At 43.7% G+C, this 26,932-nt stretch overlaps 1 protein-coding gene across 1 annotated transcript in view; it reads left to right on the forward strand.

Moving 5' to 3' along the window:
• Positions 1-6,899: 6,899 nt before the first annotated feature.
• LOC133090081 (proton-coupled amino acid transporter 1) overlaps positions 6,900-26,932 on the forward strand; it is a 53,117-nt gene continuing 33,084 nt past the window's right edge. The window contains exons 1-5 of the mRNA XM_061188354.1: positions 6,900-6,990; positions 18,240-18,387; positions 24,070-24,160; positions 25,030-25,118; positions 25,590-25,685. Of these exons, the coding sequence (XP_061044337.1) occupies positions 18,245-18,387; positions 24,070-24,160; positions 25,030-25,118; positions 25,590-25,685 (419 nt within the window). The 5' untranslated portion in view covers positions 6,900-6,990; positions 18,240-18,244. The remainder of the gene's footprint in view (positions 6,991-18,239; positions 18,388-24,069; positions 24,161-25,029; positions 25,119-25,589; positions 25,686-26,932) is intronic.

The raw sequence follows: 26,932 nt of genomic DNA on the forward strand, positions 1-26,932 counted from the left end.
TTCTCATACACATGCCCTGACGCTCCTGTCATTGCAATCCTGCCTGCAGGTTAGTTCAGGTTGTCAGACTGCTGGCATCTTTTCCCATATGCCCTCTGGTTCTGTGTCCCTGCAGAATTCCCCATCCCTCGCGCATTCTCCCAGGCATCAAGAGTGTTGGTGTTGGTGGCAGAGAGGTCCCACTGGATTCTCTGGATGGGCTTTTTAGACAGCTTGCAAAATTTTTCTCTGGGTCTTCAGAGTGCATACGTCTCTTAACTTTGTAACACATTTTTTTTTTTCTTTAAACATACTTCGTTTACCACAAAGACATTAGTGGTAAAACATTTTATCATCATTACCTGCTTTCTAATCATCAAAAGTCACAAGAGCTTGGCTCAGAGGCACATTATAGTGTAGATACGGCACCAGCACTTTTCCTAGTATCTGAGCTGGTGTTTGTTCCCTTAGTGGGGTCCTTGCTTTAACGGCTGCTTTTCATTTCAACCGCGTTGCTAATTTACTGAACAGGATGCACCTTCCTTGGTCATCAGCATGTTACATAATGATGGTGTTTGGCTTTCTTTATAACAATTTCTAATTTCTATAGCCATTTCTAATTTCCATTCCCAAATTAAGAATTTTTAAGTGAACTTTTTGGCACTGTGCCACTTAATGAATTCTTGAATTATACTGTTATGGCCTATAGAATATTTTAAATTACACTAACAAAGAATGCTTATACTACAGATAATTACTCAATCCACCCACAGAAGTTCCATGTGAACAACGGCATTTCTCTCCGGTTTCTGACAAAAATGGGTGGGCACTTCTGTGTCCCAGCCAAAGTGCAGCACACTTTACAGTTCACTCTTTTGAACATCAGTCAGGCTATTATGAGATACCTCGTGAAAGTTTAAATTTGGGTAGGATTCTAAACACTCTAAATTCTGCACATGAGGTAGGACTTCATTAACATTTTTATACCACACCATCTTAAATACATGTAATGCAGCTATGTATACAGAGACCGTGTTGTGTACCCTGGGTGTTTTTGTTTTTTCTTTAACCAAATGTGCTCATTCTACGTCTGCTATTTTGTAACCTCCATGTATGTGGGGGCCAAGGGCTGGGAAGCCAGAACCAAGAGACACATGACCTGTGTGTGACTTTGGGTGCGTTGCCCCTCCTCTCTAGGCCTCAGTTTCTCCACTAAGGATGAGAGGTTGGACTCACTGACCCAAGAGGGGCTTTCCAGCTCTGATAATCTAGAGTTAAAGGAGGCTCCCTGGAAGAATCCCTCATTCTCTTTATGTCTTGGGATGTAAACAGAAGAAAAAGAGAAAAAAGGGGAAGGAAAAGAAACAGCTACAAGAAAAAACGGGAAGGAGCAGATACGTGTTGATAAAAGAAGGGGAAAGGAAGGAAGCAGCAAGATGCCTAGACTCACAAAGTGTGAGTATGGACTTCATTTATTAAAAAATAGGTTTCAATTCATTATGTTTTTTAAGAACACTGGCTGTGGAGTTATACGGAGTTTGACTCCTGGCTTTATCACTTATATTCTTATGTGACTTTGGGCATAGTTTTCCTGTCTCCTTGTCTCAGTTTCATCTATTAAGCGGAATGAAAAATAACAACCTCATAGGATCTTACGGGGGAGTAAATGAGTTTGTAAAGCACATAGCACTCAGTGAATCAGAGATCTTACTATCATTGCCATCACTTTTCCTGGGGTCCCTCTGAGACAGCGGGGGCAGGAATTCTCCTTCCTTTAAGGTGTTTGTAGGTCGCCCTTCCCCTTCCCATCCTCATGAGGCCAAACAACTCCCAGTTCCTGAGTGAAGAACCCAGAGAGGCGAAGCAGGCATGTTCCCCCCATGCTAACCAGCTCTGTCCCTCCACTGGATGCGGACAGTGAGGGTAATGAGAATCACCTCTCGTGTGGGTATATTGATCAGTACAGTGTGCCAAGGGCTCTGAAACCCATCGGACCCTCTTCTGGCTGAGAGATGAGGAGGCAGAGGCTCAGGGAGGTCAAGCCCCAAGAGGTCATGTCATGTGTCCAGGGGTATAGGAGGCTGGGAAGTTGTATCTCAACACTTTTGCCCCAGTACCCATAACCTGGGGAGGCGTTCACTCAGCTTCTCCGGGGAGGCTGGGCTTCTGCGTGTTCTCTGCCCTTTGATGGCATTCCCCACCCTCCTGCTTCACTAACTGTGGGCACTGCTGGGTGGTGGGTACGGTGAGATGGTCAAGTATGTGGTCACTGGCATTCTGGCTTCAGCAATGATCAGCCGTGCGACCTTGAGTGTTTTAAATCTTTCTAAAGCCCACTTTCCTCATCTGTAAAATGGGGATAATGCCTTATGCCTAGAATGAGAAGCTGAGACAGGGTTTTTTGAGGAAGTGATTTACTAAGGGAGTGTTCTCAGGAGAAGGGGTGTGAGGGAAGCAGAAGGGAAGAAAAAGGGAAAAGCTAAGTGAGGATGCAGTCTCAGCTGGAGACTAGCTTCAGCCTGATCCCACAGGGAGCTCTGGAGCACAAGTTGCATCATAAGCTGGTCCCACCTTAAAGTCAGGGGACTGACCTTTGGTTCCCATCCCCCTTAAGTAATTGGCTGTGGACTGCACTTCCCCCATCTGTCATAGAGTGTGAAGGAAATGGATCGGGGACCCAAGGGATCCTGAAAGAAGAGATGGAGAGAAAAAGGGGAAATAGAGCAGGACTCATATGACATACACAATCAATAAACATATACCCTCTCCTTTTTATACAAAAGGCTGTATCACCATTCTCTTCATTTTTTCCCTTAGGAATATAACTGGAATTTGCTTCAAAATAATTTAGGGTGCAGGGGCATTAGGTGGGAATAGATAATCGGGGTGGTGGTGGTGGTGATGGTATTGGGTTGGGATACAGATAAATAATGTTGGCCAAGAACTCTCCAAACAGAGTTGGTTTCACTCCCAGCACCCAATCAAATCTGCTCTTTTGAACACCATCAATGGTCATTCTTTACTAAATACAATGGTCTGTTTTCAGTCCTCTTCTTATGTGAACAAGCAGTAGCATTTGACATAGGTAGTCTCTCCCCTCCTTGAAAAACCTTCTTCACTTGGCTTCCAGGACACCACCACTTCTGGTTTTCCTCCCAGCTCAGTGACCATGCCTTCGTGGTTCCTTTTGCTCATTCCTAGTCATCTTTCTATACTCTCCTAGACTTGATTTTTGGATTTCCTCTCATAGTTATTTGCACTCACTTCCCTGGTGATCTTATCTAGTCTCTTTGCTTAACTACCATAAATATGCTGACAATGGCCCATTTTTTATCTCTAGGCTGGACCTCTCTCCTCTCCACAATCATCCCAATGCCTACCTGACCCCTTCCCTTGGATGTCTAACAGGCGCTTCACACACAACAGTCTCCCCTTGCTCCCCACCAAAACCTGCCCCTGCCATTGTCTTTCTGTTCTAGGAAAAGGCAACTCTATCTTTCCTGTTGCTCAGGCCAAAGTGTTGGGCTCCTCCCTCTCATACTCCACTTCCAGCCCATCAATGTGTCCAACCTACGATAAAATTATTTTCAGAAACTGACCACCTTCACTGCTGTCACTCTTGTCAAGTTATCACAATCTTATCCTGGCTTACTACAACTGCCTCCCAACAGGTCTCGCTGTTTCTGCCCTTGCCTATATCAACCCAATAGACAAAGCATCCTTTTAAACCCAAATCAGATCATGGCACTCCTCTGCTGAAACTCCTCCAGTATCTTCCCATCTCACTCAGAATAAAAGCCAAAGCCCTTAAAGTGGCTCACAGAGCGCTATACAATTTTCACCCATTTGTTGTTGCTCTGACCTAATCTACTTCTCTTTCCCTAGCTCTCTTTGCTCCAGCCACAGTGACCTCCTTGTCATTCTTCAAACGGATGAGGCGCAGTCCCACCCCAGGGCCTTAGCATATGCTATTCCCTCTGTCCAGAATGCTCTTCCCAGTGTTCACATGGCCTGTTTCTTCACCTATTTCAGGTCTTTATTTACATTTCACCTTCTCAGTGAGACCTCTCTTGACTATTTAAAAAGGTTGCAATCCCTTCCCTCTGCCTCCAGACTCCCTCTTCCACTTTCCTGATTTATTTTTCTCCATAGCAGATACACCACTGACATATGTATATTACTTAGTTATTCTTAGTTATTTCTGTTGCCTGTCTCCTCCCACTAAAATATAAACTGCACAAGAGCAGGAGTTTTTGTCTATTTTGTTCACTGTTGTATCCCTAGAGCCTGGCACAATGATACTCAATAAATACTTATTGATAAAAAAAATGAACACATTTCCTCATCCTTATCTTCTTACTGTTCGATTTGATTCTTAATTTCTGTTATTATATTTTAAATTTCCAAATTTTAATTTTAATTTAATTTAAAATTAATTTTAAAATATAAAATTTATAATTTTTATTTTTCTCAGAATATTCTCTTTTAAAGCATATTGTTTTTATTTCACGATTGCAACATCTTATCTCTCTGAGGTTTTTTAGGACAGTGTTTCTCCAACATGAGGGAACATCAGAATCACCTGGAGGGCTTATTGAAACAGATTGCTGGGCCCCACCCCTGGAGTTTCTGATGCAGTAAGTGTGGAGTGGGACCCCAGAATCTGCATTTCCAGTAAGTTCCCAGGTGATGCAGATACTGCTGGTCCAGGGACCCCAGATTGTGCTTTTATGTTTTGCATAGTTTCTTCCAAGGTGCTTTCATGTGTTTGTGCATTTGATTATTCTTCTTAGAGGCTTTTCTCAGATGTCTGGTAATCTCTTTAAAATTTTAAAATTAACCTTTTAAATACAATAAAGTTCATATATTTTAATTGTCCAGGTAATGGCTTTTGACCAGCGTTTAAGCCTATGTAGCCATCATCCCAATCAAGATGCAGCATTTTAGCACTGCCCCGGAAAGCTCTCATGTCCCTTTGCTGTCAGTCTCCACCCTACACATCCCAAGCAACCATTGATCAGTTTTCTGTCACTAGATTAGTTTTTGCTCATTCTATATATTTGTATTAATTGAATCATGTAGCACGTAGTCTTTTGTGTCTAGCTTCTTTCACTTAGCATAATGAGATTCATCCTTATCAGTAGTTCCTTCCTGCTATATATGCCACAATTTGTTTATCAATTCATCTACTGATGAATATTTGAGTTGTTACTAATTTAGCTTTATTAAGCTGCTTGCTGTGAACCTGTGAGTACAAGTCTTTGTATGGATCACAGCCAGGACTAGGGTGAGGCAAGCCGGGAAACCTAGTTCACAAAATTTAAGGAGGCCCTCACTCTTGTGTACGTATAAGTGCCAACTTTGCACTTGCACAATCCTGAAAGGGAGCCCCTCCTTAAATTTTCCACCCAAGGCACCAGGCTCTGGGCCTGGTGTGGATATGCTTCTATTTTTCTTGGGTAAAGAGTGAAATTGCTCCATCATAGGATAGGTATGCGTTTAACTTCATAAAAAACTGCCAATGAGTTTTCCAAAGTGGCTGCACCATTGTACACTCCCACCAGCAAGGGATGAGAGTCCCAGTTGCTCCACATCCTCACCAACACATGATTGTGGTGATAGTTTCACAGGTGAATATATATGTTGAAAGTTATCAAATTATACACTTTAATTATGTGCAGTTTATTGTATATAAATTAAACCACAATAAAGCTGTTAAAATATTCAGTAAAAATTATATAATGCAGAAACATATTCCTATTAGAAATGTTAGGCAAGAACTTCCCTGGTGGCACAGTGGTTAAGAGTCTGCCTGCCAATGCAGGGGACATGGGTTCGATCCCTGGTCCAGGAAGAGCCGCGGAGCAAGTAAGCCCATGCGCCACAACTACTGAGTCTGCGCTCTGGAGCCTGTGAGCCACAACTACTGAGCCCTCGTGCCACAACTACTGAAGCCTGCACGCCTAGAGCCCATGCTCTGCAACAAGAGAAGCCACCGCAATGAGAAGCCCGCGCACCACAACGAGGAGTAGCCTCCCCCGCTCGCTGCAATTAGAGAAAACCGGTGTGCAGCAATGAAGACCCAACGCAGCCAAAAATAAAGTTATATTTTAAAAAAAAGTTAAAAAAAAAGATAATGAATATATTTGTCACCTTGAAAGTTTCCTTATGTCCCTTTATAATCACTCTCTCCTCTCCTGATCTCCTCAGCCATTCCCAGGAAACCACTGATGTGTTTTCTGTCAGTGTAGATTATTTTAAAATTTCTAGATTATATAAACATAATTTTTTTTTCTGGCTTCTTTCACTCAGCATAATTAAGATGTATCCATTCTGTACCTGTTTCAATGGCTTTTTTTTTTTTTTTTTTTTTTTTTGCTGCGTAATTTTTAAAAGTAAAACCTGCTAGGAGGAGGGAAGAGGAGCGTAGATAAGACATACACCCCCTGTTGCCATTAAAAAAATGTTACTTACATTTTTAAAACATATTAAAAAGAGGGTGTTGACTTACCTCACCGCCCCATTTCCAGTCGCAACCACATGTTTGGGCAAACGTTTAAAAGTATGACGAACGTTTTGAAAAGATGCAGTATTTCTCGATTATTAAGCGCAACATATGCTCGGTGAGACGTGTTAATGTACGGCGAGGGTAAAACTGAGCCACCTTTCACAAGCCCACAGCTCAGGAGACCGCGCTCTCCGCCGGGCCTGGATCTTCGACGCCCGGCTCAGGCCCAGTTCCCGCGAGCACCGTCCTTCCCACAGTGGCAGCTCCCGTCGCCAGGTGGTGCTGCGAAGCCGAGCCCCCGAGCCCGGCGAGAGGGGAGGAGCAGCCGCGCGCGGGAGCATGTGACCCGGGCCTCGGGTTTGGGAGCCTGGATCACGTGATGGCGCCCGGAAGCGGCTGCCAGGGCAGCGGAGGGTGGGGATGGCTAGGGCTCCAAGCTGAGGCAGGGAGTGGTGGGCTGCTGCGCTGAAGCTGGAGCCAGAGCCGGTGTCGGAACCCGAGCGGTGAGTCCGCGCGCTGATGGCCTGGGGCTGGCGGCGGGTCGTCGCCTTCTGCTGGACCCACGTCGCCTTCCTCCGGGCTCAGCGGATGCTCCGGGTCAGGCACCGACCGGCTTGGGCTGCAGGTCCTAGTCTCCTCGGTTTCCCGGTCGCGCTGCGGTGCGATGCGGGCACTCCTCCTGGATGAGGGGAGCTGGAGAATCCCTAGTCCTTCGCGTTGTCTCCCTTGACCTCCCCGACCTGTTTGACAGGTGTGGAAACTGAGGTCCCGAGACGGGTAGAATCACCGAAATGACCAGCTAGGGCTTCTGTTGCGCTTTCTAAAGGGGTCCGGACGTCGCGGGCAGGTTACCCGCCAGCTGCGGGAACCCTGTTTGGGACTTGCTAATAGCGGGTCTTTGGGTCATAGAATACCGAAACTACCAGGATTCTGCGAAATTATCTTCCGCAACCCCTTTCTAGAGCTGTGGGGAAATCGAGGTCCAAGAAGCGGTAGGGGTTGCCTAAGGTCATCCAGTGAGTTAGTCACAGCCCTGCGACTAGAATCCAAGTCTACCTGAGCTCCAGTGGCTTTTTGCTTTTAACCACATTGCCTCCTGCAGAAAACTTGACAGGTGGAAAAGCACGCTTTTCCTGTCCCCTTTTCTTTCATTCCTCTCCATTTTTTAGCTCTGCATTCTCCATCGCCGCCGGGATCTGCTTGGCTCTGGGTGTGGTTCCCTGATTCAGTGTTCACCGATTTTTCTGCAAACTCATCATTCTGTAGGTTTTGTTTCTAACCGTTCTGCAATTTTGTGTAAGTCATACCAAAATATGAAATAAGAAGCAGAGTACACTCCTGGGAAGGTAGGTGGCTCCCAGCTGAGGTTGTGGAGAGCCCTAACATTAACTTGAAGAATGTCAAGACCTTTGCTTTATTTTTAATATAGCTTGTTAGATTTGGGGAATGCTGGTCATTCGGATGGATGTTTTGCAGTTATTTGAGGCTTGCCGAAAGAAGATAGCAGCGTGGTGTAATGGAAAGAACTGAGACTGGGGAATCAGGAGATTTTGTTCTAGTTCTGACACTTGCTTTGCAACCTTGGGTAACTCCCATCCTTGCTTGGGTTTAGGTTTCCTAGTCTGAACAGTGATGGGGTGGAATCCCTAAGGTCTCCTTCTGCTGTGACATTCTCTGCATCTCAGTCTGTTTTCTATTCAGAGAGATTTTTTTCTCCCGTATATTAGTATTTCCCTTGCAAAAGGTTTAATTCAGTTGTCCAGGAAGCAGTTTCCCTACTTATTTCTAGGTTACCATGAAATGCACCTCCTCTTTCTACCTATCTCTGTATTATATCTAAGCTAAATGCTGATAGCTGAAAATGGTTTTGACTTTTATTATTTTAAATATGATCAAGGCCCTCTTTGATTCTTGTTGAGAGCCTAGTCTACAGTAATTAATGTGCTTGTATGTTTAGAGTGTGTTTTTTTAAAAGATGTTCTTGAAGTCAGGAGGACACAAAAGACTTGACCCTTCGCTCTGGGTTTGAGACTGTTTGGGGTGGAGGCCTTATGCAACAGAGCCTGCTCTGATGATCATATTAAGTCTCTCTCCCTTTGTTTTCTGATTGTGCCATTTATAATTGTCTACTCTTGAGTCCTTGTTTTTCCCTTTAAAGCATGTATCTGTTCATTTGGCCTCATCCCTGTGGCAGCTTGAAGTGCTCAGAGCTTTGTCTATTTTAAAGGCAGTGTAAGGAGGCGGATTCCATTTCTTTTGTAATGTTCCAGAGACCACAACTGGGACCGGTGGATGGAAGTGCCATAAAGGAAGTGGTTTTTGGGTGAGCATAAGAACTTTAAAAGAATTAGCGCTCTAGCATGTTGCAACACAGAGCATGGCAGTCCCTGTCTCTGGAGGTCATTGTCACTGGGCAGTTACTTTTGGGAATGTTGTAGATTAGGTCATTGTGTTGGGTAGAGGGTCAGACTAGATAAAATTTTAAGTTTTCTTCTAACTCAGAAGTTCTTTGAAATTCTAGGACTGGACTTGTTAGCATGTGGGATGTGAGGTAGAGTAGATGGAACCGAGGTCCACTTTTGTGAATGCTTTATTTTTCCCCTTTGCTCAGGTAACAATTCTCATATTAAATATTCCACTTTTTCTTTCTTTTTATACCTCCTCTCTTCCCCAGTGAGTGTCTCAGTTCTTTAAGTTCTTAATACCTCTTCCAGGGTCAGATGCTGAAGAGTCATTGCTGTTAATGGTATATTCCTTCTTTCCATTCTGACCTGAAGTGACACCCTAGAGCTGGGCTGAGTGAGTGGACTTTGGTTTCTACTTTTGCTGACTGGTCCTCATACTTTCTCCCAGAGATGTGTGACTACCCACTGAGTCCTAGGCTAGCTTTCTCGACTTTGGTTTCTACTTTTGCTGACTGGTCCTCATACTTTCTTCCAGAGGTGTGTGACTACCCACTGAGTCCTAGGCTAGCTTTCTCGACTTTGGTTTCTACTTTTGCTGACTGGTCCTCATACTTTCTCCCAGAGGTGTGTGACTACCCACTGAGTCCTAGGCTAGCTTTCTCGACTTTGGTTTCTACTTTTGCTGACTGGTCCTCATACTTTCTTCCAGAGGTGTGTGACTACCCACTGAGTCCTAGGCTAGCTTTCTCGACTTTGGTTTCTACTTTTGCTGACTGGTCCTCATACTTTCTTCCAGAGGTGTGTACTACCCACTGAGTCCTAGGCTAGCTTTCTCTTTTTCCCATAGAGGAAGCTCACATTGTCTTAACCCAGATCTTGTACCTCCTTCCTTTGGCCAGGCCTTACTGGGTCTGAGCACACAAAGCTAATCTCTATTTAATGAGTGTGGGGTCCAGTGGATAGGATATTCTGCATATGCCAAAAGAGAAACCTCCTGATGCTGTATTTGGTGCTGTCTCTTCTTTTTCCTCCCATACATTTCTCTTGGAATCCTTGACACCCAGGGCCAGTTCTCAATGACCCTCTCTAGTCGGAAAGACTCCTCTGTGCTTCCCTTTTCCAGGAAGTTCAGGAATCTGTCTACATGGGTTACTGGGATGCTCTTGGCACAGAGATCACTGTTTCCAAGATGGAGACCTGGCTCAGCTCTCCAGAGTGATGGAATGGAGGAAGTCCTGCAGCGCTTTATTTGTGTAGTGGCTCCCTGACTTGAACTTCTGACTTCTGTCCTTGAACTTCTCTCTAGTAATAACACAGTTGCTGCCATTAATGAGGGTCCATTATGTACCAGGCAACATAATTAACATCTTTTCCTTCTACCTTCATAACAATATTGTGATGTAAGCATTCTTAATGACATTTTTCAGATGAGGAAATTGAGACAAAGGGAGATCAGGGTCACACAACTAGGCTCTGAACTCATGTACTTTTTATTATTCAGGATTCCCCCTGTAGACCTAATCCTGCCCCAGTTTTGTTCCCAGGGAGATTTTAGGGAGAGTAGATGGTGTGTTAGAAAGAACACTGGACTAGGAATCTGGTATGCTGGATTCTAATCCCAAACTGTTAACCAGCTGGGGCCTTGGTTTTCTCACCTATAAATGGGAAACTGGAGCTTGGTCACCTGTCAGTCATGCCTGGTCCTAACATTTAGAGATTTTTATAATTGTGGGTAAAAAGTGAGTGTGTTTGCTCTTTCAGCTGCTTCCGTGCAGAGCCTGCTGATATCAGCAGCTGTTCTGCGGCTGTCCTTGCACCAGACCCTCTCAGGCAGGAGTCTCAAGTTAGGGAATGTACTTTTTTGGTAGATCAGATGGAGTCCTATCTGATGTCCTCTAAAATAAATCATGCGGATGTCAGAAATTTTCACTTCCCTCTCTGTAGACCACATATAGGAACACAGTCTGTGTCCTTGTTCATGTTTTTGGAATTCCAGCAACAGAGAAGAGAACGTATATCTAGAGAATTCGCTGTTTCTCTGGGTTCCAGAGAATGTAATTGTTTCAGAATAATAGGTAGCACTTTTAGTTTGCGTGTATCACCATTCCATGAACTTTGGTAGGAGGCGAGGCCTGCGGTATACCTATCATAAGATCATATATATGTGTTGTTTTTCATAGTGCTTTATATAAATCTGCCTGTAATCGGGATCATCTAAGAAGCTTGTTAAAATTAAAATGCTCAGGCTGAATCAGTTTGGGCCCAGAAATCTGTTTTGGTTTTTTTTTTTAGCAGTTTTATTGAGATATAATTCACATAGCATACTATTCAACCATTTAAAGTGTACAATAGCTTTTCCACTGAACTCACAAAGTTGTGCAACCGTCAACACAATCAATTTTAGAACATTTCATCACCCAAAAGAAACTCTGAACCCTTTAGCTGTCACCCCCTAATCCCTCCCAACTCCCTACCGCAAACTCCAGGCAACTACTAATCTACTTTTTGTCTATAGGTTTCCCTATTCTGGACTTTCATATGAATGAAATCATACACTATATGATCCTCTGTGACTGACTTCTTTCCCTTAGAATAATGTCTTCAAGGTTCATCCGTGCTGTAGCATCTATCAGTATTTCATTTCTTTTTATTGCTGAATAATATTCCATTGTATGAATATTCCACATTTCATTTATCCATTTATCAGGGTTTTTTTCCCCCATTTTTTGGCTACTAGGAGTAATGCTGCTATGAACATTTGTGTGTACGTTTTTCTATGGACATACATTTTCATTTTGGTATGTACCTAGGAGTGGAATCATTGCTGGATCTTATGGTAACTATGTTTAGCCTTTTGAGGAACTGCCAGACTGTTTTCCAAAGTGATTGCACCATTTTACATTCCCACCAGCAGTGTAAGAGGGAACCCTCTACGATTTGTCTACATCCTTGCGGATACTTATTATTATCTGTCTTTGAGTCTAGCCATCCTGGTGGGTGTGAAGTGGTATCTCATTGTGATATTTGTTTCTCATTTACCTGAGGGCTAAGGATATTGAGTATTTTTGCAGATGATTATTGGCTTTTTTCACATCTTCGGTGAAATATTATTCAGATCCTTTGCCCATTTTTTAATTGGGTTTTCATTTTATTATTGAAGTGTAATATATTTGCAGAAAAATTTTCCCATTCTGTGGGTTGTTTTTCACTTTCTTGGTGGTATCCTTTGAGGCATATACATTTTAAATTTTGATTAGGTCTAATTTACCTATTTTTTCTTGTGCTTCTGCTGTCGTATATAAGAAACTCTGCTTAATCCATGGTCACAAAAGTTTATACCTATATTTTCTTTTTTTTAATTAATTAATTAATTAATTAATTTTTTTGGCTGTGTTGGGTCTTCGTTTCTGTGTGAGGGCTTTCTCTAGTTGTGGCAAGTGGGGGCCACTCTTCATCGCGGTGCGCGGGCTTTTCACTGTCGCGGCCTCTCTTGTTGCGGGGCACAGGCTTCAGACGCGCAGGCTCAGTAGTTGTGGCTCACGGGCCTAGTTGCTCCGCGGCATGTGGGATCTTCCCAGACCAGGGCTCGAACCTGTGTCCCCTGCATTGGCAGGCAGATTCTCAACCACTGCGCCACCAGGGAAGCCCTATACTTATGTTTTCTAATAAGAGTTTTTATAGTTTTAGCCCCTACATGTAGGTCTTTGACCTATTTTGAGTTAATTTTTATATATGGTGTGAAGTAGAGTTACAACTTCATTCTTTTGCACGTGGATATCCAGTTGTCCCAGTGTCAATTGTTGAAAAGACTATTTTTTCCTCCATTGAATTGTCTTGGCACCCTTGTCAAAAATCAATTGACCGTAGGTATGAGAGTTTATTTCTGGACTCTAAATTCTATTCTATTGATCTATCTGTCTGTCCTTATGCCAATACTGTATTGTCTTGGTGTCACTGTAGCTTTGTGTAGCAATTGGGAAGTCCTCCAACTTTGTTCTTTTTCTCCAAAATTGTTTTGGCTAATTTGGGCCTCTTGAATTTCCATATGAATTTTAGAATTGGCTTGTTAACTTCTGCAAAAAGGCAGCTGGGATTTTGATAGGGATTCAATTGAATCTGTAGATCAATTTAGGGAATATTGCCATCTTAACAGTATTAAATCTTCTAATTCATGAATATTGGGATGTTTTTCATTTATTTAGGTCTTCTTTAATTTCTTTCAACAATGTTTTAGAGTTTTCATGTACAAGTCTTACACCTACTTGGCTAAATTTCTTCCTAAATATTTGATTCTTTTTGATGCTATTGTAAATAGAATTGTTTTCTCAATTTTGTTTTCAAATTGTTCATTGAAAGTACAAAGAAATACAACTGATTTTTGTATATTGATCTTATATCTTGCAACTTTGCTGAACTTATTAGTTCTAATGGTTTTTAGAGGATAATTTTTTATGTGTTTACAAGTCACCCTTAGAAGTATTGTTTAAATTTTAGTAATGAAGCTAACACTTTAGTACTGCCTCTCCCTCCCTCCTCTCTTTTCCTCTCCCCGACCTTCCCATGTGCCCTGAAAGAGACCTACAAACTCGTACAGATGGATTCTCCTTCCATTATTGGAATTCATCTTGTTTATTGTACTGAATTTGGAATAGAATTTAATCACTAAGTCTTAAATAGCTATCTTGAGAACATTTTAGTATTTTAAAAGTAAGTTCAAAAATGAGTTTAGTATTTTCAAAAGTATGAGTCTGATAGGTGGGGGAAAGATGCTCTTACAGTTTTTATTATCAGCGGTCTTTGTTGGAAATTAAAGAAATGTAAAATAAAATAAATACAAGGAGCCACCCATGCATCAGAAATAGCAAAAATAAAAATGATAAAATCCAGGAATTCCCTGGCAGTCCAGTGGTTAAGTCTCAGTGCTTTCACTGCTGGGGCCCAGGTTCAATCCGTGGTCGGGGAACTAGGATCCCACAGCCTGCATGCACAGTGTGGCCAAAAAAAAAAAAGATAAAATCCAAAGTTGGCAGGGTTATGCAAAGATAGGCATGTCCATATATTGCTAGTGACACTGTATGTTAGTTCAGTTATTTGTATGGTGATAACCATCTAGTTCTACTCCAAAGATATGACTTGAAAACTAAAAACTATTTGTAGGAATTTTTTTAGCTATGATGTAAGATAGTCCAAAAAAAAAAAAAAAAAAAAAAGCTCAAAAGCCAACAGTTGGGAGCTAGTGAATCAAATTATTTTATTAATATAATGACGGACCATTATATTACAATTAAAGATCATCAGTGTGTGTACTGTGTAGATTCAAGGAAGAGTAGATATAAAATAAGTGGAAAAAACCTTAAAATAATGAGAATATTGATTAATTAAAAATAGTTTATATGAGGAAAAAGAAGAAAATTTATCAAAGTTATACAAATAGTTGATATTTCAATGCAATTTTGGTTGAATGTACACTTGAAAAAAACAATATATACATATATACATTTGCCAGTAAACATGCAGACTTTTCTTATGTAGTACACTTTTTTTTTTGGCTGTGCCACGTGGCATGTGGGATCTCAGTTTCTTGACCAGGGATCGAACCCGCACCCCCTACACTGGAAGTGCGGAGTCTTAACCACTGGACTGCCAGGGAAGTCCCTTAGTACACTCTTTTGAGTCTAAATATCTTATGGAGATTTTTACTTTGTGTTGATGGGCCACACATATTGTATAAACTCTGTTCATTGTCCTCAAGAACCTGAAGGAAGAGCTGGTCTTGAACTCTTAAATATTACATCCGTCATTTGGACAGTTAACAGGGTCTAATAAAACCTCCCACAGGGCAGGAAATGGCAATTATAGCACTAGACGGTAGAAACCAGGTTTCATCACAGAGAGCCCAGGGCAAGGTGGCCATGGAGGCTTGCACTCAGTGGGGACAGCTAGAGAGAAGAGGAGGAGGCCTTGGTTGCCAGAAAGAGCCCTAGAAGGCACTCCAGGGAGTGACCACACCCACCCTCTACAGTGCTTCAATTCCTGCTTAGCAGCTCTGAGAGGGGGCTTCTGCTTGGATCTTTCCAGGGATAAGGAACTATCTCCTAGAGCGATCCATTTGGACAACTCCCTTTTTTTGAAAAATAAATTTATTTATTTATTTTTGGCTGCATTGGGTCTTTGTTGCTACACACGGGCTTTTCTCTAGTTGCTGTGAGCGGGGGCTACTCTTCGTTGCGGTACGCGGGCTTCTCATTGCGGTGGCTTCTCTTGTTGCAGAGCATGGGCTCTAGGCGCACGGGCTTCAGTAGTTGTGGCATGCGGGCTCAGTAGTTGTGGCTTGTGGGCTCTAGAGCGCAGGCTCAGTAGTTGTGGTGCACGGGCTTCGTTGCTCCGCGGCATGTGGGATCTTCCCGGACCAGGGCTCGAACCCACGTCTCGTGCACTGGCAGGTGGATTCTTAACCACTGTGACACCAGGGAAGCCCTGGACAACTCCTTTTGATAGTTGTCTTCCTTATGTCTAGCCAAGGACCTGCCTCCCTTTACTTTCCACCTACTGATCCTGTTTCTGAGTAATCTTTGAGGCTCCACAGAACAAATCTGATCCCTAGGACAGATTTTAAAGACAGTTTTTTTACCTCCCGAGTTGCCAGTTCTCCAGGTTGAAACTTCTCAGGGCTTCCAACCGTTCTTCATTTAGCTGGTTTTCTTCCCCCTCATGACCTTGGTGCTGACCCCTGGCTATACCGCAGTTTATCATTATCCCCATTATAGTGTGCTGCCTGGAACAGAGTACAAGGTATGGCAAAAAAGAACAGTTTGTCATCTCCCTGGGGTTCTCTCTTGTTGTAGTGCAACCAAGAATTGCATTAGTTGAATTGGCGTCTATTATGATATCATTGATTTCTGTTGAGCTTATCAACAACTAAAACCCATAAGTAGCATTTTTTTTTCCTTTTTCAACATGCACACCGTTGCCAAGCCACATCTTCCACATCCTGCAGTTGTTCATTGGACTTTTGATCTATAGATTTCAGCTTCTTTCTGAGCAGTTTTCTTAGTGATAATCTGCTGTGGGTCACAACATAAAGAGCCCTCTTTACAGTGTTTGAAATAAATTGAGCGTCTGTACCAAGTAAGCAAGAGTGGTTTTTGGTTGATGAGGAGGGATTGGGGAACTTGTCAGTGCCTGTTTTCTGTCCCTCTCCCTCAGTAATATGCAGGGTTCACCTGGAAGGCTGTGTTCCTCAGACGTTTTTGGTATATTGGAAGAGACTAGAAATTAGCTGCTGTTTGCGTAAAGAATTGCATTAATTGATTCCTGGAATATTAGAGCAATAGTTTGGTACACCATACACCCCACCCCCGCCTTTTTGAGCATGTGGAACTAAGACCCGAGACAAATAAGGAGAATTGCTCCAGGCTACTGAGCAAACTGGTGTTAGAGGCAGCTTTAGCACCGAGGCCTTCTGACATTCATAGAAATTAATTTAATTGCTTTTGCCTGAATAGCAGCTTTCAACTGTTCATACTGAGATACTAAATAGATTTTTTGTTTCCTGGCCCTCTTATGAATTTCATTGCCCCAGAGCTTAGATGACTTCCTTGAATTCCCCCACCATGTGAGTAAATGATGCAGACTTAGATATCTAGCAAAGTTGGCTCTGGTGGTGAAGTGAGGCAGGGACTTTCTGAGTCTCTGGGACTTCCAAGCCCTTCACTGGCTTTCTGTCAAGCACTTTCCTCGTGAGATTTTGCGTGGGGTCCTTCCTCCATTATAGTTGGTGGGAGAAAATGAGCTCACCCTTGGATCACTCAGGTGCTAGGTGGGGTCAGTTTCCAAAGAGTCCCTTGGGACTGGACCTCTGGGAGCACTTGACACAGAGCTGTCTATTCTCTGGCAGCTAGTGATGGGTGTTGGGCGGGACGGCGTGTTGTGATGGCCATCAGAGGTCCTGTCTCTTCACCAGGCATCTGAGGTAGCACATCAGACTCAGGATGGGCATCCAGCCGCGTGCTGGGGGAGAGCCCCTTATAGGCAGCTGGTTGTGCCAGTCTACCAAGTGTCAGAAGGATTTTTATTTGTAATTTTTAATGTTCATGGACCTTTTCTTCCTTACTTGATTGCGGATTCTTGGAGGAAGTTGAGTCTCTTTCATTATGACACTCCATCACTGCAACTGGCAGTGTATTCATTAGGTGTTTCCAGATTTAGGCAGGGCGTCAGGATGTATGTTTACGGCTTGGTGCTACCTGGCTGTAGCAGAGCAGGTCCCTTCATCTTTTGGGGGAACGATTCTTCATCTGTGAAATGAGTAGTTTGGAGTGACCTCCGAAGGCTCTTTTAGCAACCGTCTCTAGGATTCTGGGAGCCTACACAGCTCTCAAAATGTATCCTTATAGTGTATCTTAGCGAAGTCCTTGTATTTCTCTTTTCTGGTGTATAATTATTAAAAAACTCCACTCATGGGACACCACCCTCACCATCCTTCCTCAGCACACAATAGGAAGGGTTTCTTCTTTCACCAGCTTTTGAAAAATTGGCAAAAAGGGAGAAGGGTTGCGGCGGGGAGATGTTGCCACAAGGGCCAGTGGTGAGCACCTCTCATGCTCCTGGTCTTCCTCTGCGCTGCTTTCAGCTGCCATTTCAAAGTATGCAGGCTGGTTGCAAGAAAAGAGTCCTAGGATGAGGGAATGAGCATCACTGATGACCTCCAAAGAGTATAGGACATACCAGAAGTCATGGCAGAGAGAAAGAGAAGGTCATCTGTGGCTCTGGGACCTGGTGGCGAGTTTGAGCAGAATTAGATGATCTAGAAGGGATTTCTGGAATGCAGAAGGCTCTTTCTGGACCAAATGCAGAGGAAAAATAGAATACAGCTAGGAATATTTAGGTTCCCATCCTCTGAGAGCTTGCTCTTGGGGAAGATGGATGTAGATACAATGTCAGTATTGTTCAGGGTCCAAGAAATTAGCTCAAAGGAAGGGGTCGTTAATCCCAACCTAAGGAACGGGAAAGGCTGCCTAGAAGTGCCTGTCTGCATCTTCCCCCACCCCTCCCAAGCCCTGCCTCACCTTTGCTCTGTCCAGGTGTGCTGGCAAATTTAGAAACTTATGAGTGTGGCATCAACTAGATAGGTTGCGAGGGAGAAGCCAAGAGAGCTCAGCCCGCCCATGTGTACTTTGTACCTTTTTCATTTCTCTTGGTATCAGGCAACCTCATTGTACTTAATCCATAGTGCAGCTGTCACTGAGCTACTGTGGCAATGGCTGCTTCTGCCCCAGAGCCGACCCCAGGCTTGGAGCTAAAGACCCCAACCACTGGTGGTCTTAGCGCTGCCCCTGTCCCCCCAGTTACCATGTCCACGCAGAGACTTCGGAACGAGGACTACCATGACTACAGCTCCACCGACGTGAGCCCGGAGGAGAGTCCGTCCGAAGGCCTGAACAACTTCTCTTCCTCGGGATCCTACCAGCGGTTCGGGGAAAGCAACAGCACAACGTAAGTAGCTGTTCTGTCTACCCTCCTGGGTGGGATTCGTATTCCTAAATTCTGTATTAGTAACATAATCTCCATTAGAGTTATTTTTGCTCCCCTATTTTATCAATTCCCTACTTTACAGATGAAAGTAAGAGGTAAAGAGATTGAGTGAGTAATGGTGCTGAAGAGATTGAGTGAGTAATGGTGCTGAGATCTGCGCTCCTTGTCTGCCACTCTCTAGTCTGTTTCTTATTCTTTGTTCATTTCACCTGTGTGGTCCCAGAAGGCTGGTGCCGAGTAAGAGCCTGAACATCAGAAAAACTTCTAGAGAGAACATTCTCTTAATTTAGAACCATGAGTCATCTGTGCTAGAACCTTAAATGCCTCCAAGTCCAATTGGAAGCCTCCTTTGCAAAGTCTCCCCCAGACTTCTGTCCCCATCACCAATCAACTGGGACATTTGGTGGAAGAAGTAGGAAGAGGGAGGAATAACTTCTCCTGCCCTTAAAAGATTCAAGGGGTTGTTAAAGGTGATCTGCTTTGCATGCCCGTGGGAGGGCTTAAGTCTTCCCCTGGAAACTGAATTCCAAGTCTCATCTGGGTGAGGTTGGCCCTCTATGGGCCTCAGTTTTTCCAAATGTAAGATAAAATTGGACCCCCACCGTGAAGCTATACTGACTCACCCTTCAAATGAAAAGATTCAGAGGAGGGTTTTCTACTCCATTGAGTTGTCTGGCTCAGTTCTGAAAGTCAGCAGAGCCCCGACATTTTCTCTGGACCCCAGCATTCCATCTTTTGCAGCCCTTCTGTTTATTCCTCAGGCTTTGTCATCACCTGCTCTGTGTTCCCTTGTGGGTTGGGTGTGACTTACTGAGGGATCCATTATGTCCTTGACTCACACTGTCCCACTGTGACTGCCCAAGGAGACCATGGAAGCTTCTCTTGGAGTTCATTACTGGTGAAGCTCTGCCTGGCTGCAATCTCTCCTAGTGCAGGGCATTTTCCCTAGTGAACTCAGAACTAGAGGAGATGGTCGGCCCACATTATAAGCCCCTCTCCACCTCTAGCTGGTTTTCTGCTCATAAAGATTCAGTCTCCATAGCTTCTTTCTCCTGTGGCATGCTATTGTAGATTCCCCCATTTGCTTGCAGTGTTAGCTGATGGAAAAGATTGCTTAGACCACAACTGGCAGCAGTGAGGACTGTCTTTCCTCTTTTTTCCCTAACCTTACCTACCTAATTGGCTTCCCCCAGGTGGAAGGAGTGTCAGATGCAGCCAATGACATTTGATAGCTTCCCTTCAGAAGTCACTCTTGTTACTGTGAAATACTTCTTCCAAGCTTCTCTCTCTCTAGTTTCCTTTCCAGTTTTTGCTCCTTGTTCTTAGGCATCAGCTTGTCTATGCAGTGCTTGCCGTATGGGGTCTAGAGTTTCGTTTTTATTTTTTTCTTTTCTTTTTTTTGTCATTATGTTTTTTGGCCGCGAGGCTTGCAGGATCTTAGTTCCCCAGCTAGGGATTGAATCCGGGCTCTGGCAGTGAAAGCGCGGAGTCCTAACCACTGGACCGCCAGGGAATTCCCTAGATTTTCATTTTTAAAGGGACTTCTCTGAAGTTCAAAACCAACCAGCTAGTAACATCAGGGTGGTAGCTCATAGGTTTTGTATGTATTGAAGATAATGCGTGGTTGTCAGCTATTCTGAATATCTCTCTTTTTTGTTCACATTGGATTATAACTACTGGTCAACTGCAAATTATCTCCCCTTGTTTGCTGGAAATTGACCAATTGGAAGATACTTCCCTTGTCCTTGCTTTGGGACATTTTCCAGGGTGTACTTTTTCTGAGGGCCCATCCTGCCCTGACATTGTAATACAAGGTAGGTGACCAGGAAAGCCCATCTGTAAGTGATGGCAGGTATCACAATCCCATCATAAGTGGTACAGGGAAAAGTACTCCCTTGGGACTTGGAGGGTTGGTTGAGTACTTTCCTGGGGCCTGGATCCACACAAGCCTGGCATGTTATGTGTAGAAACATGCCAGGTATGATTAAGTATAAGCTGATTTGGGACCTAGTTAGCTCAATAGGTGAGAAGTGTTAGGGACAAGTTTTTGAGCTGGGTTCCTGTTTACTGGGACTTGCCCCACCATGTTATCTAGTTTTCCCAGGAACAAAGTATATGGAAAAAGTACATGGAACAAAGTACAAGAAGCAAAGTATATGTACTTTGTTACATGTACAAAAAGCAGGTACACACCAGGCTCTTCTAAGGGTTTAGGACTCAGTAAAAATCCCTAATCAGGAGTGCAAATAGGAACCCCAGATGCTTCCATGATGATGTGTTTGGTGAGGGTATTTCCTAAAACTTGAATGTTATCAAGCTGTCGACTACTTTGATGACAGCCTCATTTTTTACTCTTCTGGGCAAAGTTTTCTTGTTGCCCTATTGAGCTACATGATACTGCTCTTGATCAGGCTTTGTTACTTTTTCTCCAGGCTGGCAGGCTGCGAAACCAGTTGACTGAAACTGGTCTTCTGTAGCTTATCTGGAGCAGCCACTTGCAAAGTATGGTCTTCAGACCCTTTAGGGCTCCCAAGACCATTTTAAGAAGCCCACGAAGTCAAAACTGTTTTCATAATAATACTAAGATGTGATTTGTTTTTTCACTGTGTTGACATTTGCACTCATAGTTCAGAAGAAATGATGGGTAAAATTGCTGGCGCCTTAGTGTAAATCAAGACGGTGGCACCAAATTATGCTTGTCATCGTATTTTTCACTGTCACACATATACATATACAAAAAATAAGCCGGTTTCACTTAAGCACGTCCTTGATGAAGCAGTCAAATTACTAATTTTGTTCAATCTTGACCCTTCAGTACAGGTCTTTTAATATTCTGTGTGGCAAAATGGAAAGTACACATGCAATACTTCTACTGAACAACTAACAAACTATAGGTCATTCAGACCTGAGTACTTGGCAGACATTTTCTTGAAAATGAAAGTAATGAGACTGTCACCTCAAGAAAAACAATCAGTAGTATTTGTTGCCCACAGTGAAATTTGAGCTTTCGAGCAAAATCAGAAAAAAAAAAACCTCATATCCAGCACTGTGACCTTGACAGCTTCCCTCTACTCAAAGACTTTTCTGACTTTTCTGATGAGATTAGGGATGATATTAATGAATGTGATTTTTTTTGATATCGTATAATGAAATGTGCCAGCATTTGGAAGATCCACATAGCTCAGGGAATCAGTATCTTCCCCGATGACCAAAGGGCGATGTTAGAAAATTGTGCGTGGGTAAAAGATCCATCCAAGGAGCAAGATCACCGGTGGGTTTTCATGTAATAGAGGATGAAAAGGTCAGATTCCACATTACAACTAACTTCTAAGAAGCTACATGTGTCGAGTTTTGGTGTAGTATCAAAGAAAAATTATCACAATTGTCAGAAGAGGCTATTAAGATACATTCTAACTACATGTCTGTGTGAGGACAGATTTTCTTCAGGTACTTCCACCAAAACAACATATCACAACAGCTTGAATGCAGAAGTAGATAGTCCAGCTGTCAAACAAGACATTAAAGAGATTTGCAAAGAAGTAAAATAGTGTCCTTCTTCTCACATTATACTTTTTGGAAAATAGAGTTACTTTTTGTTAAAAATTGGTTATTTATATTAACATGTAATAGGTTTATTGTTATTTTAAATTAATAAATGTTTTAAAATTTCTTGGTTTAATTTATAATATAATATACGTCAGCAGACATAATCCATATAAGCAAAAACTGTTTGGGATCCTCAATACTTTATAAGTGTATAAAGGGGACCTAAGACCAAACAAGTATAAGAACAGATTTGGAGCGTCAAGAGACGACAGAGATTTGTGAGGCTTATTTCTCCCTCCCACCCCCCGCAGTTAAGACTCTGCAGTCCATGGAGTTGATTTTGTGATAGGTTGTATGGTTTTGGGTAATCCCAGCTCATAGCCATTGATTAAAAAGCATGATTTTGGTCAATTGCCTGGAATCCTGCTGTTTCAGAGCTGAAGTATGCTGTTCTGGTCCAGTCGCCTCACTCTACAGATGAGAGAACAGGCCCAGAGAAGGGAAGGGAATTGCCATATGGAGTTAATGGCAGAGCCAGGGCTGGAGGGACCTGATCTCCCATGAAACCCAGCTCAGAGGCATTTTGGGGAGGCCTCTGGTAGGCAGGTGGTTTTGGTACAGTGCTTATCTTTGACCTTAAGTGGATTAAACATTTGCCAAGATAGAAATTTGCTTAGTCCATCATCCTGCACTTAACCTCCTGGTCACTGGCCACTGATAATGAACGAGTCACCCCTGGACCCTTACAGTCCTTTAGTTTAATCCAGGAGAGCGCTTGCCTCTTCTCATTCAGACTTGAAGCAGTTTTCTTGATCTTGCCTGAGAAGCTTGGGAGACAGTAGGAAGGTCAAGAGATTTTCTTCCTGGAGGTAGAGGGAGAAAGGTTACTGAAAGTAAAATTCCTTTCCAGAGAGTGTAGATGGGTCTTATTTATTACGGTCTTTACAAGTTAACACATGACTTGCTTTCAGTTTCTACTGAATTGCAGATTTGAAGAAATATGTGGAAGCATCATTTAGGAGGTATTTAGGTTATTTGCGCAGAAGAATTTCCAGACAGTGCCAGGGACCAAATCCTGATTAAGTCTGTGGTACCATGTTTGATCTTTTCCGTATCCTGCTGGAGTAACAGAGGATGGAAAATGCTAAAGATGAGGCCACTGATGTCGGTCCTTTGAGGAGCTCCCATTCTGTATGGAATGCCCATCCTCACCCAACCTGAGCGGCCACAGAGCTGACACGCTCCTCTGTGTTGGTGCTCACGCCTGTGTCTGGGGGCGTGTTCCCAGGCTCTTCTTCCTTGTTGGCACACACACAGAGCCCTGCATAGGGCCCTGCTGGGCTCAGCCCAGGTCTCTGCACGCTACAAACCCTCACCTCCCTGCCCCTCCCTGGGCACTGTTCCTGGGCTTTTCCTAGGACAGGGATCTTTCTACCTTGGGTGGTTGTTAATGTGTCTGCCTTATCTCCTTGGAGACTTTTATTAGTTTCTAGAGACTGAGGTCCGTATCTGGTTCATGCTGATTTCCACCATTGCATTAACACAATGTTTTACACATTATAGATGGTATTTGTTGAGTGAAAAAATAATGAGGACACTTGAGAGACTTTACAGTTGCAGCTTCAGGCGGACAGTCTGTACAACAGATGAGGGAAAACTGTGTCCTGAAGGCAGAAGGATAAACTAGGTGACTGTGTGAAGAGGGCTTCTCCAATCTTAGGCATTTGACTTTTTTTTTTTTTTTAATAAAAAGTACACCAGGGACTGCAGACCCCCACTGTCCCTCTGATCTAATCTCCAAGAGAGGTGGACTTTTCAGATGCCCCAGGGAACAGAGTTTATAGCCCAGTGACTAAAAGAGTGGGCTCAGGGGCTAGACAGCCTGGGTTTGAATCTAGGCTCACACTCAAGGTACATGGCCTTGAGCAAGTTGCTCCCTCATGCATAAGGTGAAGTTAACACCTATCTCATAGGGTTGTTCTGGAAATTGAATGAGATAACTCATGAAGGCACTTAGCACAGTGCTAAGTGCTTGCTCAGTAAATGCTAGCTCTCGTTATTGTTAACATGCCCTTGTCTGCCTTCTTCCCACTTCAGGTGGTTCCAGACCCTGATCCACCTATTAAAAGGCAACATTGGCACAGGACTCCTGGGGCTGCCTCTGGCCGTGAGAAATGCAGGCATCTTGGTAAGGGTCTGCGTGTCGGTGCAAGGAAGTATTGTGACAAATTTTAGGAGACAATGGTTTTTTTTTTTTTTTAATTTACTTCATGGAAAACATTTTAAAATGGGAAGCTTTTCTTTTTCAAATTCAGTTGAGAAAAAGCAAAGTTCAGGTGTTCATTCATCTAAAGATATTTATTGAGGATCTTCTGTGTGCCAGGCACTATACTAGACTCTTAGAATATTATCAGTGAATAAAAACAGACAACAATTCCTTCCCTCATGGAGCTTACTTTGAGGCGAGGAGGAGGTACTTGAAAAGTTTCTGGCAGTTTCTATCAATAATATTAACTAATGAGTTAGTAACAGAAGTCTGTCCATTTTCTACACAGTCCTTCCATGCCCTGCCGTTAGATGGCCAACTCTGAGAATCTTATTTTTGTCTTTCATGATTCTCCCCTTATAGGCTGCCTGTCCAAAGCCATTCTGGTTTCTTTTAAAGTCGGAGAAGCTCAGAGACGGGGATTGTCCTCAGCTAAGGACGGTCTTGTGGCATTGCTCTAGAGAGAACTCTCCCCCTTCCACCACCCCTTAGCCTGTCTCTTCTTCCCAGACAGTCCCAGGAGCCTTCTATTCTGCCGATTGGCAACAGTCTCGGAATAGCCTTATCTTGTGTCATTCTCCTCCGGGAGATTAATTCTCTAGAAGGCCTGCTGAGGTTCAGATGGTGCCCGTCCTACTCAGCTCATCTCTGTGAGCACATTTGTCTCTCGAAAGCTCTGCTGGAAGTTCTGTCATTGGAAGGTTCCCTAGTAAAGTTTTGATCATTTGCAAATCCAGTTCTAATTCTGTCTGCTTGTCTCTCCCCCTCTTACCCACAACGCCTGTCCGCAGATGGGTCCCATCAGCCTGCTGGTGATAGGCCTCGTGGCTGTGCACTGCATGGGTATCCTGGTGAAGTGCGCTCACCACTTCTGCCACAGGTGAGAGCCCTCCGGGCCACCTCTCGAGTGACAGATTGTCCTTTGGGGTTCCGTTGCCAGCACTGAAAGTGAGCACTTAACAGAGATCACTCTGGACTCTGTGCTGGCTGAAAGTGGCTGCTAGTCATCACAGCACTGCCTTTCCCTGGCGATTTTTGTGTTCTTTCTTAGCTTGTTGTCATCTGTCGCACTTACTTATATCCAGTGGACAGAGACCACATTCTGGTTTTACGTGCTTTGTAATATTTACCCCATTGAAAAGGTTTACCAGATGGTTGTTAATTATAAGGAGAGTAACCGTCCCATTGACGTAAGACTTCTGCTCCTTGAAAGCATCAGACCCAGGACTCAGTGGTACGTCTCGGGTGGCTGATGGGGAACCGGCCCAGGTCTCCGTGAGCTATGTTTGTTCTGTCATTGTCGTTGTCTGACCCCTGCACTCTGCCCTTCCTCTCCCTCCCCTCCTCCCAGACTGAACAAGCCCTTTGTGGACTATGGGGATACGGTGATGTACGGCCTGGAAGCCAGCCCCATCTCCTGGCTCCGGAACAATGCCCACTGGGGAAGGTAATGGGTTTCCTTTTTCTTTGCGGCTGTGGCCGCCCGGTGTGGAGGCCTTCAGATAGGGAGGTGAGGTGTGGGAGACAGTGCAACTAGTGGGAAGAGCATTGCTTGGGTCTGTGGACTTGAGTTCTAGCTCAGCTCTGCCAGTGGTCATTTGTGTGACCCTGGGCTGTGTGACCCCTCCCTTCCCTGGGCCTCAGTTTCCTCATTGGTAAAACTTGGGGCCTGGCCTGAAAGATATTTAAGGGCTCTCCCAGCTTTGACAGTCTGTGACCAGTGATTATATTTCATCCCCTTGTTTGGTCAACAGATATATTTAAGCACACTCTTATAAGTGGTACAAAACAATTTTAGGTATAGGGACGGGGGTTTCCCTGAGGGATATTATGTAGTCCTGGCCCTCCAATAGACAGAGAAAGATGCATGGGTATCTTGAGAACAAGAGATCAGGAATAGGATATACCAGTAGAGACAGTCATGAGCTAGAAATACACCCCAGGAACCCTGAGAGGGAGGAGCCCTAAAGACGCTCTTGTCCGCCGTGCCAGATGAGAAGCGCACATGATAGGAGCTTTCAGGGCAGGGCACTGGGCAGGAGAAGGAAGGCTTCAAGGAGGAGGTGAGGTGAGCCAGAATAAATGGGTTTGTTAGGGAAAGAGACGTTTCAGGAGCTGGGTTGGGAGGTGTTTGGAAGTTTCTCCTTATGGTAACTTTTCAGATGCCTGGAGAGAAATATTCTACTGTTTGTTTCCTATTTGAGGAAACGGTGCATATAGATGTAGAAAATTGATAACATCGAGGGCTGAATCCTTTTTTTAAAAAAAATTGAATCACATTAAAGTTATGTTCTCCAGAAAAACTCCTTGTTGTGGTCATAGGGAGACTTTTACCTTCACACATAGTCAGCTTCTTCCTGTGATGCAGGATTATGTAATTCTTTCAGCATAGTCGTTTTCTGTGCCCGGGAGAAGCCAGATTGCCAAGTGACCACTGTTGGTTGGTTGGTTGTTAGTTGATTCTTTCTTCTCTCTTCTTCTCTCCTCTTCCTTTCTTCATCTCTGTTTTTTCCTCTCTCCTCCTCCTCTCTTTCCCTCTAGCCCCATATCTTCCCCCTCCTTCCTTACTCCCTCCCTCCCTCCCTTCCTTCCTTTAATAAAATTAATGTGTGCTTGTGGTTAAAAAAAAAATTTTTTTTTGGAACAAGATAGGAGAACATAAAGTGAAGAGTAAAAGTATATCCTGGTCACAGT

Source organism: Eubalaena glacialis, chromosome 4 (assembly GCF_028564815.1).
Source record: "Eubalaena glacialis isolate mEubGla1 chromosome 4, mEubGla1.1.hap2.+ XY, whole genome shotgun sequence".
In the NCBI taxonomy this organism is placed as follows: domain Eukaryota; kingdom Metazoa; phylum Chordata; class Mammalia; order Artiodactyla; family Balaenidae; genus Eubalaena; species Eubalaena glacialis.